Raw genomic sequence first — 20,031 nt, 5'->3', positions numbered from 1 at the left:
AGGTGTGAATGCATGTGTGGTGTCCTGCGATGAACTTAGCATCCCATCCAGGGTGTATTTCCACTTTGCACCCAGTGTTCCAAGGATGGTCTCTGGATCTACCATAACCCTAACCAGGATAAAGCGTTTGCTCAAAGTGAATGAATGAAACATTTTAATGCAACTCTACTCTTTTGTTTGCACTTTGTTCGCAAATCTAAATAGCATGAGAACTATCATGGATCATAAAAACATCTTTGAGTATTGTGATGAGGTATTATCTCCAGTCATTTTTAATGGTCATTGTTTATTATTATGTCTTATCATTGTGTTGTATTATGTCTCATCCTTTTAAACCAGCTGTACAGGGTGTCCCAGAAGTCTCAATACAGTACTGTGCAAAAGTCTTAGGCACATGCAAAGAAGTGCTGTAGAGCAAAGATGCCTTCAAAAATAATGAAATTTAATGTTTCTACATTACAAAATACTATAAAGAGCAGTAAACAGAAATAAATGAAACAAAGTCAATATTTGGTTTGCTTTAAAAAAAATGATTAGTAGTCTCAGGTACAGTGTGTGCTGTTTTATAAGGAAATGAGCTGTAAGTGTTACTGAGCATCTTGCAGAAGCAGCCACAGTTCTTCTGGAGACTTTGACTGTCGACTCGCTTCTTATTTTTGCAGCAAAACCCAGCAGCCTTCATTATGTCTTTTTGTCTGAAAAGTGTCTCTTATGTAATCTGCTGCTTTCTTTACTGACATACAAACATTTTTCTATAACATTTAATTTTGTGCTGGAAAACTAATGTTTGCAAATCTGAAGTGTTTTTGTACTGAATCAATAATGTAGACGTCATAAAATAAAAACCTATAACAAAGTTTGTACTAAAAAAAATAGGGTGCCTAAAGCTTTTGCACAGTACTGTATACAGGGGAAATTTTTAGCAAAATGTCTTCCAAAATTTTTCATACTTGGTTTTTTTTTTTTTTTTTTTTTTTTAGATAGCCTTTGAGAATGCCTTTGTTAAAAGAAAGCCATGATGTACCAGGTAGATACAGCACAAAGATCATTTAAAGGAATGCATTCAAAGTGCAATTATGACAAAGAAATTGCAATCATGTAGAGGATCTTTTGTAAATAAAGTTACATTTTGCCCAAATTAATTAATTCATTATTATTATTATTATTATTATTATTATTATTATTAATCAATCAATCAATACATGTTAATTTCCCCTATATATGGAGACTTTTGGGACAGTCTGTGGTTCAGAAGGTACAGTCTGTAGTTCAGAAGGTACAGTCTGTGGTTCAGTAGGTACAGTCTGTAGTTCAGAAGGTACAGTCTGTGGTTCAGAAGGTACAGTCTGTAGTTCAGAAGGTACAGTCTGTAGTTCAGTAGGTACAGTCTGTGGTTCAGAAGGTACAGTCTGTAGTTCAGAAGGTACAGTCTGTAGGTACAGCCTGTGAACTGGTTGTGTGCAGATGCTGCAGATTTTACTGAATGAATATGATGTGAAATAATATGATGTGTTTACATTTTTCTCCATACTCATGATTAGGTATGGTGTGTTGTGATAGGAGGCTTGGCACAGGACAGGCATTGCTACAACTCCTGTACTAGACTCCTTAATGCGCGTTACGCACTGCACTCCGGTAATGAATGGGTGCGCTGGAAGCCCCGCCTTTTCCGGTGGTCACACGGTCCAATGAGAGCGCACAATGCAGCGCGATGGGACGTAACGTAATCCGCCGTCGTGTCGGGACTGGAATGTAAGAGAGTAACAATCGGAACAACTGAGCAAATGGTGATTAGGAAGACAGGACTGAACAACTCGGTTCACCATCTTTCCGGGACCATCCGCCAGCGATAAAAGACACACCAAGTGTTCTGGCTGGTTCCTTTCTCTCTCTCTCTCTCTCTCTCGCTCTCTCTCTCCCTCTCTCTCTCTCTCTCTCTCAGTCCTGCGTCCCCATGAAAGGATTTACTTCTTGCGTGTGATGATCGGAAGAGAGGAAAGGAAGAAGAGTATAATGCAGGGATTCGTGAGGTTAGTGTCGTTAGGATGAAGTGAAGGAATTGATGGAGCTGAAGTGCGCGGAGGTGTGAGGAGAGCTGGGACGCGTGGTGATCCTACAGAAAGCGATCAATCCTCTCATCATCATCATCATCACCATCATCATCATCAACATCAACAGCAACAATCTCTGCTCCTCTGGGATTAAAAGTAACAGAGTGTCCTGCGATGGAAGTTCAAAGATACCGACAAACAGACTCGAGCTACGTGTGAGATTTTAATGGGAGAAAGAAATCCCTGAGTAACACACCAGGTTTGTTTACAGATCTATCTGTAAACAGGTTTGTTTACAACCCGGTCAGATATGAAATGAAATGCTCCAACTAGTCAGCCGAGGGAGAGTGCGGGAATAGCCGGTAAAGTCGCCCACATGCGCTGGATCAGCGGCTCGGCACGGGATCGGTATCCGAAGCAGAGGGAAGCTCAGGCGGCTCGGGAATCCTGGCAGGCTGGAAGATGGCGGAGCGGCGTGGCAGTAGCCGGAGGCGGTGAGAGCCAAACTTCGAGATTTGTTCGCAGACGTTCGCAGGGCCCGGCTCTCAGGACCCATGCAGGCCAAAAAGCGCTACCTGGTTTCGCTGCTCACCGGCGCCTTCCTGCTGCTGCTCTTTTACCTGGCGGGCGTCCCGGTGTCCACGGGCGGAAAGAGCCGGCATGAGCGCAGCCGCCACGGCCATCGCCGCTCCGAGCAGCCGTGGCCACACTTCTCCGACCCCTTAAACTCCTTCAGCCCGTGGGACCAAACCGACACGGAGGAGTACAATATCCACACGTCTCCCAGGCAAAAGCGGGACGTGCACGCCAGCGTGTATAAGGGCAAGCGCTGCCGCATGGACTCGTGCTTCGACTTCTCGCTATGTCGCCGGAACGGCTTCAAGGTGTACGTGTACCCGCAGCAGAAGGGCGAGAAGATCTCCGAGAGCTACCAGAACATTTTGGCTGCTATCGAGACCTCTCGCTTTTACACGTCCGACCCGGGTCAGGCGTGTGTCTTCGTGCTGAGCTTGGACACGTTGGACCGGGACCAGCTCTCCCCGCATTATGTGCACAACCTGCGCGCCAAGGTGCAGAGCCTGCCGCTGTGGAACGACGGCAGGAACCACCTGATCTTCAACTTGTACTCGGGCACCTGGCCCGACTACACGGAGGACCTGGGTTTTGACATCGGCCAGGCCATGTTAGCCAAGGCCAGCATCAGCACAGAGACCTTTCGACCACGCTTCGACGTGTCCATCCCACTTTTTCCAAAGGAGCATCCAAAAACTGGTGGTGAGAGGGGGTTCCTCAAGTACAACACTATCCCACCCTTTCGGAAGTACATGCTTGTCTTCAAGGGCAAGCGCTATCTCACCGGGATTGGCTCGGACACAAGGAACGCTTTGTATCATGTTCATAACGCAGAAGATGTGGTTCTCCTGACCACATGTAAACATGGGAAAGACTGGCAGAAGCACAAGGATGCACGCTGTGATCGGGACAACACAGAGTATGACAAGTAAGTCGTTCTGGACTTTAACTTGTAGTCAGACTGCAGGAAGGAGTCATTTCGCAGATTCTCACTGCTTTTCTGAGGCCCTTTGTCATCTCTTGAAAATGCAAAGTATTTAGTCCAGGCCCTGAGGGGCCCCTCTACCTATGACCCACTCAAGTCATTCTGAATGTCTTCTAGTAAGAGATCAAGGCAACTGGAATTGCTTCCCAAAGGTTTGACTTGTAGTTGATATCTTTAGTCGCACTACACGTTTTCATTCTGTAGGAAAAACAAATACTGTTCATCAGATGATTGATAGAATCCCTTTTATCACAAGTCCAGTCCAAAGCTTTCCAAAAGCTCATTGAATAAACATGCATTAACAAGTGAATGCATTGGTACATTGCACATTATGTCTTGTTAAACATCTCAACCTGAGCACCGTTTGAAACGGTAATACTGGGAACTATAAAACCGCGAGCTTTCCCACAGAATGGAATTCATTTTAGTGCCTATTGACACAGTGGGAAATAGTCCTTGAATGCCAGACTAGATGCTTTAAGGACCCTCAGTGTGTTACTTATTCGAAAGTGTGCAGGCTAAATCACTAAGGCCACTTTCCCCCACTTTTCACCCTTTCCAGTGAAGGAATTTCTCCTCTCATATTTCACTCTCTTCTCTTCACTCATGATGCAGCAACTTAAGTTGGATATGCTTGGGCACGTTTCATTCACTTGAAAAATGAGCAGTGTTTATATCTAATGGAGAGAAAACTGGCATTTACTCTTTTTCATCTTTTTTTTTTTGATACAGTGCACCAAAACTTGTGTGTTGCATGAAGCTTTCATAACTGTCAAACAAATTGTAGGTTTATTCTAGTAAAAATTGACTGCAGGTTAGGATGAAAGCGTGTGTCACATTAGCAGGTTTACTGTGAAATAGGGCTGAAACTCCTATTTGAGTTCATAACACTCCAGTGTGTTTTCGTATGTGTGTGTCAAGCCCCGTTAACTGCAAACCTGCTGTTGTTAATGGGCATCGAATGTTGAACATCTTTTAAATCTGTACCGAGTTCACAGTGCATATTCATCACCGACTTCATGCTCCAGAACTCTCGCTTCATGCCGAGTGTGTCATCGCACCTGGGATAGGTTGCTGCATATCCTCCCACTCGTGCTTAGCCATGGCACTAATGTGCAGGGATATTTTTGGCATCAAACCTTTACCTCCCATGGCACTGCAGAGGTGCTGCTCAGCAGGACACACTGATGTTAATTGGTGTGTGTGTGTGTGTGTGTGTGTGTGTGGGGAACAGCTGTTAGGAACATGAGCAAGCTGATCCAAGCAGAAATGCAGCATCTGATATGGTTTTGCATGTTTTTATTGCTGCCTTTTTGTGGGTGTCTGGTAAAGGGGAACTGGTTGTGTTGATTAAATTAGCTAATTAAGGCTGAAGCTCATGCATAGTTTTTTGTCTTTTTTTTTTGTTTTTTAACATTTTTTCCTCTTTTATTTGACTATAATCTGTACTGTTGCACTGCACGTTCAGATAGCCCCATATAAATCCACTTGCTGTTGGTGAACCCCTCAGCCATTTGTTGTGATTCCAGGTGTTTGCAACTGGTACACCTTTCCGTGTGGAACCTTAGTAGCAGGGCTAAATCCTGACTTGGCTCAACTACAGTGAAAACTGTATAACATTTCAACCAGCTGACACTTTTCCCCAGTGTCTCATTTCTAGCAGTATGCTGCCCACTACTACAAATAACCTCGAGTATTACATGTATTATGTCACTTGTGGTTTCAGTGGTGAATCCAGCTTGGTGTTGCCGCCGGTTCATACTTCAGCCCAGACCCAAAGCACTACTGACCATTAGGCTTTCTGAGAATTCCTATCAATCTCCGACTTTCTCCCTGACCAGAGTTAAGCTTCAAGGTTTTAACCATTGACTTGACTTCATTACCAGACTTTGTAACACTATTACTAGGCAAGCCACAACTCAGAGCAACCTCTGCCCTGCTCGTTTTGATGTATTGGTGGTCCAGCTGTGTGTCTACCACACATGTAGTAGAAATCTGGTGCTGGAGGCCAAATTCCTCCATTTACCAGGCTGCAATAGGTCTCCAGTGCCATGCATTAGTAAACAATGGAATCATTCAGATCCTTCAAAGGCTCACACTGGCCACTGCCTAAGCTGGGAAAGCACAGAAATCCTATCCATCTCAAAATGATTTGTGGAAGTTGTCAAATTGATCAGATACAGATGGAGGAAATGATAATAAATCCCTCGTCCATGCTGGATATTCAATCTGGCTGGTGTTCCAGCTTTGTCTTGAAACCATTTTCTTAAATTCAACAGATCATGTTTCCTGGAGAATGAGTCAGTGTGCAGACGTGGACGGATAATATTTGTAGTGCAGAGGTCCAGGAAAAGGAACTTGACTTGAAAGGCCGTTTAATATTTAACCTGGTTAAATTTAACCAGAGTTTTTCTCCTCTGCTGGCTCTATGGCTGCGCTTCCGGCCGTTCAAGGACAACGGTCAGATAGCGCTGGTTAGCCTAGTCCCCCCCGTGTCGACTTTTTATGGCGAATTTCCATCACGCTTTGTCATGTCAGCCGCTTTTGACAGGGCGAGTTCAAATTCCTTCAGATCATCTTGTAGAGAGGAAGGGAAAGTGTTTGAGTCTATCAGTTGCCCATGGCCATGTTTGATGTTAATTTGCAGGAATTATTTGGGGAGAGCTCTATTCTCTATTCCCTGTTCTACACACTGTATGTTTCAGAATTGGCATCTTTCTCTTGGCGTATGGTGAACCATGGGTGTGTTTTATTATTCTTTTACAAGCCCATTTTATGCCAGGCTTTTAATCATGAATAAAATAAAAGCACCATGTGGTTGCTTGTGCTTTTAGGACAGTGTGGATTGTACTGAGATTAACAAAAATGTTTATGAAAATTCAGCGTGCAAGTCTTGGAGGCAGATTCCCTACTGCTTCTGTTATTTGTTTCTGCATTGTTATTGCACTAATAAATTGTGTGTGTGTGTGTGTGTGTGTGTGTGTGTGTGTGTGTGTGTAAAATGCTAATGTGGAGCTAATTAGCCCAAATAGTGTTCTGCTTAATTACTGATGGTTGATTATGTATTTCTGTGTATAATGTGGTGTGACTGCCTTATCTTAATCAGTGGATCTTTTTTAAGTGTGAGTGTGTGTGAGTGTGTGTGAGTGTGTGTGAGTGTGTGTGAGTGTGTGTGAGTGTGTGTGAGTGTGTGTGAGTGTGTGTGAGTGACTGTGTGTGACTGTGTGTGAGTGTGTGTGAGAAATCTATGTAGATGTTTATAGTTCTATAACGGTTAAAAGTATTTTAAAATGACTTTAACAGTCTCTGCCTAAATAGATTGAGGTATACGCTAGATATCTTATTCTGTATACTTTATCTATATGCCTGCAACTATAACGTGTGTGTGTGTGTGTGTGTGTGTGTGCGCGTGAAAGGGTGTTACTAGTCCTCGTGGTGACGTTTCTGTGTGTTCTGTCTGTCCTGCTCACCCACATTCATGGGGATTATCATATTGAAATTCCCCTCAGGCAAAAATGATGAGGACAAAATCCCTAACTCAAAGTGCTCACATGTCTGCAGAAATATGATTTGCTATATCATTATTTTATTTCCTTAATCCCACCAGACTTATCCTGTAACTACTTGTTGACGTACTGTACCAGTTGGTTACCGCTAATCAGTAATATGGTGTAAGCAGGCCGTAACCAGGATCAAAATTTTGCAGAAATGTGACCCACTTCATATTTAATATACCACAGTGTTGAATATGTACTACATTTATAGTTAGTTTTTAATCTGTTGTTATACAGTACTGTGCAAAAGTCTTAAGCACCCTATTGTTTTTTTTTTTTTTAGTACAAACTTTGTTATAGATTTTTATTTTATGACTTCTACATTATCGAGTCAGTACAAAAACATTTTAGATGCAAACCTTCATTTTCCAGCACAAAATTAAATGTTACAGAAAAATGTTTGTCAGTAAAGAAAGCAGCAGATTACATAAGAGACACTTTTCAGACAAAAGACATAATGAAGGCTGCTGGGTTTCGCTGGAAAAGTAAGAAGCAAGTGTGACAGTCAAAGTATCCAGAAGAACTGTGGCTGCTTCTGCAAGATGCTCAGTAACACTTACAGCTCATTTCCTTATAAAACTGCACACACTGTACCTGCTACTATTCATTTTTATTTAAGCAAAGGGTCGTCTTTGTTGACTTTGTTTCATTTATTACTTAATTATTGCTCTTTATAATAATTTTTTAATGTAGAAACATTTAATTTCGTTATTTTTTTTAAGGCGTCTTTGCTCTACAGCATTTCTTTGCATGTGTCTAAGACTTTTGCCCAGTACTGTACATCAATCCAACTGCTCTGACGCAAGTTATGCTGTTTAGACTGTTTAGTTTTGTTGAGTTAAATATTTGTTTTTGCAGTTCTCTCTCTTTCTGGGTGTGCTAGTCCTCCTTTTCTCTCTTCTCACTAAATACCAAAAAAGTATACATTAAAATCTAGATTTTTTTTTTATGAACAATTCTCAATTACAATTTAATTTTTTTTAGTTCTTACATAATGCAATTGAAAAATTATGCAATTTATTTATAAAGTTTTTCTTTACTAGAACAGACTTTGGAAAATGTAGATGTGCCAAAAATAGTGACAGCACCATCTATAGCAACTAGAACAAATAGTGGTTCTTTTAAATAAAAAAGGATATAAAAAAACACTTCTGCTCAACTACGAGTTCCTTCCCTGTTTACGGAGTGACGTCAAATCAACATGGCTGTGCACAACATCAGAAATAAACAACGTAGAACTTCTTACCTTTAAATGAGTTATACTGTATATACAGGTATTAGCATTAGATGGATCATCATGCTGATATATATCGCTTGTTAAATCTAAAATATTGACTCTACAGCTCGCTGTTTGAGTAGGAACATATACATCACTTATCACGGTTAGCTGGCTAACTTGTTACTAACAAAAGACAGACATGGAGGTGTATAATTTTTTTTTTTTCTATTTCTCCACTTCGGTCGAACGAGCCGAGGTCGGAAATGACGTAATCTCAACCGGCGAATTACCACTTAGGACGTAGGTCGAATGCAGCATAAAATTTAACATAAACTTGTTCATCTGATTTTTAAAATCTGTACCAATTCCATGTCTCTGAAGTGACCTTTCTTTACTACGAGCTCAGTTCTCAGTAAACGGCTGCCTGTCTCTATCTTGGCAGATTTTTTGTTGTTGTTGTTGTTGTTTTTCCTGTGTTTTTCCTTCGTATTGGGTTAAAATTTCAAATAGAATTTATGGATTTTTTAAATTTAAAATTTAAATATGTATATCTAAACATATACAATCTCGATTAGAACATTTTGAAATTGCTCAGCACTACATTAAAATTGCCATGTACCCTGCAGCTTACATTACTGCGATCAGCTCAACTACATTACACTGGCTAGATGTATACACTCACATTTATATCATATGTTCTCTAATAAACTTATATCCTAGCTATGTCAGGTGTACATTGCATATCTTTCAACAAGAAGCTGAAGTCTGGAAGCAGAGCATCTCGAGAGCACTAAACATAATGGGTGATTAAGTCTATGGGAAAACCTAAAGTGTCCTCTTGGATCAATGGAGAATTAGTCATCACTGCTGATTGGGTCTTGGACTGCACCTTTCTCCACATATTAGTCTATGGTCTTCCACCAAGTTATCAGGATGTTGCCATTTCCATATTGAATTTGACAACTTGAGGTTAAAAAAAAAATTCCCAAAACCATCTGCAGCTAGCAAGGTCCAGACCTCTGTGTCCCACAGCTGCCAGGATATCCAAACACCGTCCTCTGTAGTTCTTAGGAAGGGCTAAGATAGTAGATAAGGAGCAGCAATTAAGTTTACAAGGTTAAGAAGACTTTATGAAAGTACCCTTTTTTTTTCTTGGCCTGTCATGCACCACTTGATGCTCATATGTGAAATATAAAGTGGTGAAAATCATTCTGAAGCAAGAGGCAGGCAGGCAATTGGCTTTTCCCTTTGAAAAGTCCTTTACAATGCCAGACTGTTGATTGGCTCCCAATTGAGGACTCTTCTGAGATGAGAGTTTCCTTGCTGTGTCTTTGAGATCAAAGGAATTGTGAGGACGTTTGTGTGAAAATTGTTTGTGCCACGTTACTTGAAAGGCATGTGTCAAGAGGGCCGCTGGCTCACCAAATTACTCGTGTCAAGATGGGAAAGTGTTTACTGAAGTAAACTGAGATAATAGGGGTGTAACAGTACACTCTGGTCATGATTCGATTCGATTCACTATATTGGCTTCACAATTCCGGTTCAGTTCAATTCACAGAATATTTAGAACAAAATTTGAATTAAGACAAAATTATGACTGTAGAAATGCTTAAAAAAGATGCAAAACAATGTGCATTTTTGTCTTTATAAAACTAAATGAAAAAAATAGCTATGAACAGAGGTTTAAAATTGTAAACAAAAAATAAATAAGTTTATAAATTCTCCCAAAAGTTTTGATTGAATAAACAAAATGACTGACTTTATAAATGATTGACTGAAACATAATGAGCTCTGTAGCAGAAATAGAGCTCCAAAGTTGGCTAAAATGGCTGATTTCCACAGCCTTTGGTGGTGTTTGAAAGCTACTAACCGTTCTAATGTAGTCATGTAACTGTACAACGTATAATGCATGTTGGCTGTTGCTAGCTGAAGCTGTTGGATTTCACAAGTGCATGAATCATAGCCTTAATCAGGAACTGCTGAAGGACATGAGAGAGAGCATGTTTCTCCTAAAAGCTATTTAATAGTTCCTTGTTGAATGCAAATAGAATTAGTCTAATAGAATAATAAAACTAATTAATAGAATGGACTGTAGTGAATTACTTACAGTGACACTCAGTTACAGAGAGTCGAGGGAACCTGACAAGTGTTGCTGTGACATCAAGCTAGCATGAGAGTCTAATTCCTATCTCCAGTTGAATATGACAGACCATTTTGTGCAGATTCAGTTTCTCATAAATTGTAAACAGGATCTCAGATGATCCACCTAAACATGCCGCTTTGTCATTGCTGATGTCAGGAAGCTGTACATGTTCTTTTTTTTTCGCTTAAGAGGTGCTTAGTGTTGGATGGATTTGGGGGATTATGAGGGTTGAGAGAGATAGGATGTAGAAAGTAAACAGCTCTTGTGTTTGCTCTCCATGAGGCGAGCTAGCCTTTTTGTTTGGCTAGATGATTGGCCTTAGTTGGTTGGAATAGAGTTTTGGGATACGAATGAGCCATTGACCTCACACATCATTATACTCTTTCTTTGTGAGGTGTACGAGTATATCTTTCTCACAGTTATTAGATGTCCCTCAACTCTGGCCTGACTCAAGGACAGGAGACTTAGCCTACTTTTGCATGAACTCTGTGGACCAGTTCCAGCAGGAACAAGACTTCATGTCTGCCTCACTCTGGAGCATGGGGGTTTAAACAGCCCAAAGGGGCATTTTCATGGTGTCCACTTCACTAACATTCATCACCCTTTAAAAGTGCTGTCCATTACTGTCAGTTACTGAGCTTGCTGACTGTGAGCACAACAGAATCGGTGTACTACTGGATTATTTTTGTTCAAAATGAAAAGCTGTTATTGCTCCTCACGCCCAGTACTGTGTAATTACAGTGAGTTTTTAAAGTATTATTCTCTGAAGAAAGTGATTGTATATTTGTGTAAGCTGGGGAGGGGGTTGTCTCTGTTAAAAAGAGCGTTTTGTTTAAGTGCTAGCTAATCTAATGGTTTGTGCTATTTTATGACTTGATTTGACTTCCTCTCCAGTGAAATGTGTGTCTCCCTCTCTCTCTTTTCTCTCTCTATTCCCCAGGCACTGAGCGGCTCCTTTGTGCCAAAGTTTGCTCAGATTCTTTTGCAGCCTGTGCCTTGTTGACACCATGCCCCCCTCGTTTCTCAATCCCAGCACCCACCTCGTCTTTCAAAGCTCAAAGAGAAGCTATTACAGCCCTCCCCTCCTGCCCAAATTTCCCACATACCCTTCAGAGCTTCTTTTGCTTATCTCCCAGCCAGAGACTAAATTCTGATCTCTCTTTGCTTTTGAACCTTGGTCGGCAATTCCACTGATCCTCATTTAGCAGATTCCGCCCCATTTAACGGTTCAATGTCTGAGCCATGGTTGGTAGAAGGGGATTTTTGGGGGCCGTGTGGTGGTGGGGTTGGTATAGTGGGCCCCAGGTAGATTTTTTTTTCTTAAGCGTTCCAATCTTCAGCATTGACCAGCTTCCTCAGAAAACATTGAAGTGGTTGGTGGTGAATATAGAGTGCAGCTGGTGGCAGAAAGGGCTGAAGACTGCCAAACTGGACCTGGTTCCTCTGAGAACAGATGGATGGATAGCATGTTGGCGGATGAGTGTCTTTTTTCCAAAGTAATGCACATAATAAGTGAAGATGGCATGGTGTTTAGATGTTGTTCTTCATCTGGGAACAAAATTTTTGCAAATCCTGGAACTGGGTCAAGATTGGTTTTTAAGATTGCCTATCCCTTTAGGTCGTGTTTTTATTCAGTACTTGGCAAGAAATCACTCTATCTATCTATCTATCTATCTATTTGGAAGATGATCAACTTCTGCTGAAGGAGAATATGTTTGCGTACATTTGAGGTGAGGTTATTGTTACTGAAATGATATGTGACTGTGATTCGTCTGTGTAGGTCTTTATTCCTTCATGGCCCGTTTTTCAGAATTAGCCTAGGATTTAATGACCTAGCACACCTTTAAGCTATTAGACTGGGTGCTTTGGTATCTAGCATAAGAGAATTTGCTAAGTAGTTTTGTTTTTACTGACTTGTGAAACCTTGTGATTGATGTTGACCTTTGCAGTAATTTTATGGTTCTCTGTTTTGAGCACAGATAAGTTTATCGCCAACATTTTAGCATCTCGCCACACATCAGTAAGATGTAGTTGGCGTGGCTGTTTGAAACTCTTTGAAGTTGCTCAATAACCAGGTCCATTTTTCACATGGAATTTCTTTCCTAATACTTAGTCAAAGAACATCAGTACTGTAGGATAAGGATGCCACCAGGGTCTTGAAAAGGTTCCTATCACTTTTTGCCCACTCTTCCAGTGCAATTCAGCTAGTTTTTCCCCTGCTGTTCTGAATAACCGTGCACATTTCTATGGGATTGAGGTCTGGCGGTCTGTGTTCCTGTGTTTCATCAAGATAATCAAACATATGGTCTATGCATGTGGGAATGTAGGGGTGTCAGTGTTGTGTTCTGCCTGGGTATCAAACACACAAAACAGACTCATGGTCTGGCCAGGAATTGATGATCCACTATTATATCATGTTACGTTTGTCAAGAGGTACAATGTCTTGACCTTGTACAATAATGCTGCATTTGATGTGAATTTGCAACTTGTAATTCCCCACTTACTATTGGTAAAAGCCAGCGAAAACACCCTCTCAACCTGAAATTTCAATTTGGTGTAGTCTTCTCAACTACCAGTTCCTTCTCTGTTTATGGGGTGATGTCAAATCAACATGGCCACACACGCTAAGTGCGCTTAAAGTAGCTTTATATGAGCTTTATGTGCTCTGACAGGGCAAAGAAAAGACACGCATCCATGTGTTGTTTTTTCCCCCTCTTTCACACATCCCACAGTGGGAAATGACATATTTACAACTTGCAAATTACCACTTACAAGGTACCGTGAACACAGCATAAGGCGCTGCATTTGTTGTTTGTTTTTTTGTTTTTTTAAATCTGGGGAGATTACTTGAGATAATGGCTAGTTTAAGTTAATTTTTTTCAACATATGTTGACCTTTTGAATGGCTTTGATTTTGTTTTACTGATCTGGTTACTGGTTTACCGACTACTTAAATCCTGGATGCGTTTTCTTGTCCACCTCCATCCCCAGCTCCTCCATGGGAATCCGCTGCGCTCCAGTAGTTTTCTTCCTTGCTGCTTCCTGTTTGGCCAAGTGCTAGAGCTGCTTTAAATGTAGCCAGTGATGTGGAACCCCAGCAGCAAAGCAGCTGAATTATTCAACAGCCGTGTTTTATTCATTTATACTTGCAATTTTGTACAGCATGTCCACTCGTACAGTCATACGTACAGGTGCTTTCGCTTTGTTTTCTGCTTGGTGGCTTCATCGTTTTGAGTTTCAGCTGGGCTTTGACACAGGATGGTAAACCTGTGCTCTTAGGAGTCCGATATTGTCATACAATTGTTGAATTTGACTTGTGATAATGCTATAAATTCAATATTCAATTACTCTTAATGAGGAATATTGGTTTGGATAAGTCTCGGAAAGCTCAGGATGGCGTTGTAATTATTACATATAATTATTTCTCTAAGGAGCGGTAGTTCTTCCAGACTAGAGCAGATGAAAAGCAATAGTCCAGCTCTCGCTTCTCTTTTTTCTTTTTTTCTCAGCTCCCCATCATGAGCCAAGTTGGCCCAGATGCCGTGTCTTTGAGCTTGTTTAATGGTTTACTGACCCTATTAGATGGGTTGCCACTGGAAATGAGAGAGAGGAATGAGAGGTTGCTGATTAATTAAGCAAAGGTGCACTAATGAATCTGCAAATCCAGCCACCATTATAGAATAACATCTTTTTTTTTGCAGTGATTTAGAACAGGTTCTTTCTGATTGTTGTTATGACATTTAAACCTCTGGTAAGAGCTTTGCAAGGTCATGTAACTATCATTTGCCTCGGTACACAGAGCAATGTCATATTTATTAGGCATTCTGTTTGTTCTGCAAATGCTGCTTGAAAAATACAGATTATGTAGGTAGTCTCAGCAGTGGGGTGTCGCTCTCCCTTCAGCTTATTGTGAGTGTGTCCTAGGGTTGGACAAATCATAAATTCATTAGCTAGTCCACCAGGCAAATAAAAGCTCCAGTGTGCTTGCCCAGTTCCTTGTTTTGGTTGCCTGGAAACCTAGCACTGGGAAAAAAAAAAAAATGTTCAGTGGTTCAGTAAATATGACAAAAACAAATCTGTGATTTTTACACAAAAAAGTAAATTATTAGAATTACTTAAATGGTTTAAGTACTATACTAAATTAATTCATGCAAATATGTGGCTAAAACCCAAAGTGTATATTTTACTTACTGGGTTAAATTTACTATTATTTTTGCAAGAGCTCACAAAACTAGAGAAAAAAAGAAGTAATGTTTACTTGAACCAATTGCATACTAATGTGGGCATGTGCATGCTTGATACGTTTGCAGTGTTATGAATGGATTGAGTGAATTTTCAGTATTTCTTGTTTTGTCTTGGCTTTAAGGCCCATGGCTATTGTATTATGAAATCTTTTGCATCATCAAGTGTTTTGGTAAAATTTTCTTGGTTCACCCTCTTTGTGCTTCTCGGTTAAAGTGTATGATTTGTGTGTGCAGGCCTGGTATTTAAGTACTCTTGTTGGGTTTTGCCTGTTCAGTCTTTCTGAAGGCTGATGTAACTGCATTCACATCATTAGAGTTTGGTTTCTGTTAGGAACCTTTTAAGGTGTTCATGATAATTTAGTAGTAACAATGACAAAGGATTTGCGAGATTTATTTACTTGTTTTATTTGTGCAGAAGGTAACCATTCGACTCATGTTTGAGTATAATTTACTAATTAAACAAAGAAAACTGCTGGTTAAATTTACTTGCATGTTTTATGAGTGTAATCTTTGGTGCCATGTAAACCTTACATACAATATGCTTAGTTAAATTTACTACGACTTTATGCGTTTTTTTGAAATTGTTTATTAAATTGTTTATTAAAAGTAAATTTCACTCCAATATTTTTTTCCAGTGTAATTGCCTAGGTGAAAAAATGGTCGCTAATGCAATGTAATAATGTATGGTGTGGTATTTAGCTAGTAAACTGCATTAATATAGACTAAGGAAAATGAATTCTCTGGATATAAGAAAAATAGTTCATCAGAAAGAGCATGCCTTGGCTGATGTGCATAGTACAGCAGATGGTGAGGCTCGTGCTGTAGTTAAAGCATTGAGGTTAGTAAAGTGCATTGCGTTTAAACATTTAAAGCCTACATGTCAAATGCCTGTAGTGAATAAGCAGTTTATTTATCTGGTTGTTGAATCTGCCTGTGCTATGAATTAAAAACTAATAGCTCAGCCATAAAATCAGCTTGCCCTGGACTCAGAGGCTAGTGACTTCTCCACACCCCAGTGGCCATTTGTTTGTAATAAGGCCTTGTTTTTGCACTGAAAAGCCAGGCTCTAGGAGTAGCCTGGTTCTTTTAAGAGGAAATGACTATCTTGTTGTAATAATTATCTTGGAAACGCCAAATGTGATCACCTTCTATTCTCTACACTGAGGAACTGCAAAGGAGCTGTGCGTCATATGTGCTTGTTGGAAACTTAAATGATTTTTTCCTCAGCTTTGTAAAGGCCAGGGTTTGAATGAAAGTTTGGAAAGTGTTTCTCTGATTTGCTCACTGCTGGCTTTTTGAAATTCGTCATGTCATATCTGTAGCTAATGTAATTCGCTATAAGAAAAGTATGTAAAGAAAAGTATGTGAAATCACTTACAGCTTGTCTTGGAGTGCTGGACTTTTTTTTTATATATACTTGATATCTCGGTAGCTTTTCTAAGCTTTACTTACAGCCTTCCAGTAGCTGCTTTTGCAGCTGCTGTCTCCTGTCTGCCGGTGATTGACAGGCTGTATGTGTGCTTATCATAAGTGTGTTCAGTCACCTAGACAGCTTGTTGACGGTGTCAGCAGCTATAGATGCTGATCTGGAATCAGTCACAGCTTCATACCCTGAATATCAATAGATGACTGATGGAGAAATGAAGGCTCTGAAATGTCCTGAAGATATTGTTCTGTTAAATTTAAGTGCAGCGATACAGAGTCATCTTGATCTTAAATAGTGTAATTTACCACTTGCAGATTGTGATCTGTACGAGGGGAATGAACAGCAGGAGAATAGGAGACACTTCATCTTAATCAAGCTGGCATTCTCTTCCATAGTAATTTGTGCCTCAGCTTATCTGCCTCGGAGAGGATTGCTCTTGATTGCTGATGGTGGAATATTGAAGCTTCAGGTTATAGCCTATATTGGTGTGAGTTAAGCTTTAAAAAAGGGCTCTAGACCTTCCACCTTCTTGCAAGTCAATTGCTACAATAATACTGCGATAATACTTCCTACAGTGCTTATCTTTACTCTTAAGGCATGTTCACACAACTTGTACTTTTCCTTTCTTCGTTGGAACAGAATGCTTTCAAAAGTTGAAAAATAAAAACTTTTCCAACAAGCACCTAAGCACTTTATCATCCAACATACACTATATGGCCAAAAATTTGTGGACACCTGACCATCACACCCATATGTACTTGTTGACCATCCCATCCCTTCCCATCTCTTATAATAAGCTCCACTCTTCTGGGAAGGTTTTCCACTAGATTTTGGAGCGTGGCTGTGGGGATTTGTGTTCATTCAGCTACAAGAGCATTAGTGAGATCAGGCGCTGATGTTACAGTAGGTGAGGAGGTCTGGGGTGCAGTCAGTGTTCCAGTTCATCCCAAAGGTGTTCATTGGGTTTGAGGTCAGGGCTCTGTGCAGGACACTCGAGTTCTTCCACTCCAATCTTCTCAAACCATGTCTTCATGGAGCTCGCTTTGTATACAGGGACATTGTGATGCTGAAACAGGTTTGAGTTCGAGTGAAGGGAAATTGTAAAGCTACAGCATATAAAGACATTCTATACAATTCTATGCTTCAAACTTTGTGGCAACAGTTTGGAGAAGAACCACATATGGGTGTAATGGTCAGTTGTCCACAAACTTTCAGCCATATAGTGTATGAGGTTGCAGGTTCAGGGGCTAGAAAAACCAGCCAAGAGTTTGGGTAGAGTCCTAATTTGGCCGGGTGCACTGTCTTTTTTGCTGTAGTTGAATAATAAATCTAATCTAGGTAGCTAGCTAGTCAGGTGATACAGTTGGATTCAAGATAGAACTGAGTGGTTCTGTCAGTTCTCAGTGGAACTAACATGGTTGTTATGGGTCGGTGTATAGCTAAGGATAGATAAGGATGCACTGAAATCTTAACCATAATGTAGAAATGGTTTTCAGTTGAAAAAGTGAAAATAAGTGAGGATTTAAAAAAAAAGATCCTCCTTTTGTCAGAAGACTTCCTCTGCAGATTTGATACAACTGAAAGACTGACATTGAGGTCAATATGAAGACCATGTATAATAATTTTGTCATTTGTTTTCTTTGTCTACTTGCTTTTGTGAATTAAAGCCTGATTTTTTTTTTCACTATTTTTCAATTATATTAATTATTAATTTCTTTGAATTAACACCATTATATTTTCAAAAGCATAAGAAACCAAAATAAATTTATGTACAGTTTATGCACCAGTACAAAAAGCTAAAGAATTCGGCGCTTGTTTTTTTCTCTTTTTTTCAGTCCAGTATCCCCTGAATTTCGGGTTCAGTCAGGACTTTTCATTTCATCCTTTGTCAAGGTTAGTTCTCGACATAAAGCAGTTAATCAGCACAAAAGGCAGACCATCTTGACCACATGCCAGCATGTCACGTTCCATTGAGTCCCCACACCTGAGACAAGGATTAGGTCTCCCTGTCTCGTTCTTCAGAGGAGAAGAGGCACTTAATTATGAGGTGCCCTGTGAGCCAAGCGAATGTACTCAATGACCTGCAGACCTTCATTATGGGAGGCACAAGGGACTAGCTGGAGTTCAACACCCTGTCCTCTAATGACATTGTCAAGCTCAACACCTGTTCTGTCATCGTCTTGCTGTCTTGCGCTAGTTTTCTCTTAAATGTCCCTTTCAGTGTGGAGGCTGCTTCTCTGAATGAGATTATGTAGCAAAAAGGACCTGCTGCTCCCAGAGAAAGGCTGAATGTGGGCTGAAATTGTCAGGCACTGGGCTTGAAGGACACCATTCGATGCTGTAATTTAGCACATATGTGAATCACACGCCGACTGACTGTAGGCGTTTTCGGACTGCTGGCTCTCGAGCAGCTGTTGCTGTTTCCTGCTCCAGGCCTAGTGGATGTGAAGCCATGTGGTCTGGAATATGTGTGACTGGCCGGTTCCTCAGAGACCCATGCAGCACTCTATTGGGTATTGCATTTATCCAGTGCATCTTGTCAGTGGAAACATGAGAGTCAGCAGAAATGATGAAAAGGGAATCTGCTCCTAAAATAAATAGGCAGCAGAGCATTAGGTGGCTAGAGAAGCAGCTGTCCCAGACTCAGTCGAGCGAACAGGCTTATTCAAGGCAAACAGCTCACTTTGGTTCCCTTTCTCTCACATGCTCTTTAGATCATGTAGCTTTTTTGACCAGGGCCTCCAGAAGACCCATCTGCATGTCATCTGTGCAAACTGCTCTCGCCTCGCCTCTCTCGGCTCAGAAACCTTGGGAGGTGGCCAGCATCCAGGCTGCCAAATTGCTCCCAATACCCTGCTCTTCGAAATGTGTCATTAAAGACTTTTTGCTATGAGGTAATGCTCCTTTAGCTCACTTTAACTGCAAAGCTAAGATGATCACCTCTCTAGCTCGTAGGCGAAATCAGTCATTGCCAAGATGCTCAAGAACAGGAATTAGCCTCGCGATTTTTCTGTGTAGCTGTGGGCAAGTGGCTGTGTAATTACACACTGGCTTCATTAGCAGCTCAGACCGGGGGCTTTAATGAAAGGAAACGAAAGGCTCAGGCAGGCGAGCTGGCGCGGTTATTGTGCCGGAGCATCGGGTACAGCAAGGGAACGCTACAGCACAATGGCATCCATCATGGCTCTGAAGCAGATTTTCCATGCCAAGCCACTGCCATTATGCCCTCCTACCGGATTGCAGCACAAAAGCTGTCTAGCTGCAGGAAAAAGGAAAAAAAAGCCACGGTGAAGGCCTTTCTTAGCCCCTATGCACTGTATTTGTTGCATTGTGCTCTGAAGAGCTCTTGGCAGGCTCTTGCCTCATTGCTGAGGTTGTGGGAGGGCTGAAAAGTCTAGCTTTTTCCCTTGTCTTTTTTCCTCCTTCTGCACGCTGTTAATCCAACCCTTCTCAGAGTGGCCACCAATAGCACTGTCAACTGATTTGAAAAAGCCGGCCTGTCCGTCACTCTGCTGGAAAATCTATCCACTGTGACTGGAAATGAAAGTCGTGTCACAGGCTTGGCGCCGCAGCTGTAGCGTACAGCTTAGGCCAGTGCCAGTGAGGGTGGTATAGAGCTTCCTAATTCTGTCTGTCTTCCGGGAATAGTACAGTCTCCTCCACCTACTGCACATCTGATTTATTCAGTCTAGAACCTGCCTAGGTTAAGTTTGACTTGAATTATTAAATGGCTAGTACTTATCTAGATTTCTTGTCTATTTGACTTGATTTGCTGTAGGCTGTTCAGGTTTAACTTTGTATTACACACTTATAGATGAGGCTATGTAGCACTAAAGT

General features: G+C 41.0%; 1 protein-coding gene across 1 annotated transcript in view; it reads left to right on the top strand.

Annotated features, from left to right (window-relative positions):
* Nucleotides 1-1,708: 1,708 nt before the first annotated feature.
* The window catches only part of ext1b (exostosin glycosyltransferase 1b), a 79,018-nt gene continuing 60,695 nt past the window's right edge, over nt 1,709-20,031 (top strand). Inside the window, exon 1 of the mRNA XM_026929557.3 lies at nt 1,709-3,552. Within this exon, the coding sequence (XP_026785358.3) occupies nt 2,606-3,552 (947 nt within the window). The 5' untranslated portion in view covers nt 1,709-2,605. The remainder of the gene's footprint in view (nt 3,553-20,031) is intronic.

This window comes from Pangasianodon hypophthalmus, chromosome 23 (assembly GCF_027358585.1).
Source record: "Pangasianodon hypophthalmus isolate fPanHyp1 chromosome 23, fPanHyp1.pri, whole genome shotgun sequence".
NCBI classification, from domain to species: Eukaryota; Metazoa; Chordata; class Actinopteri; order Siluriformes; family Pangasiidae; genus Pangasianodon; species Pangasianodon hypophthalmus.
The sequence above is the reverse complement of the archived record's forward strand: the minus strand, read 5'-3'. Positions and strand labels throughout refer to the sequence as shown.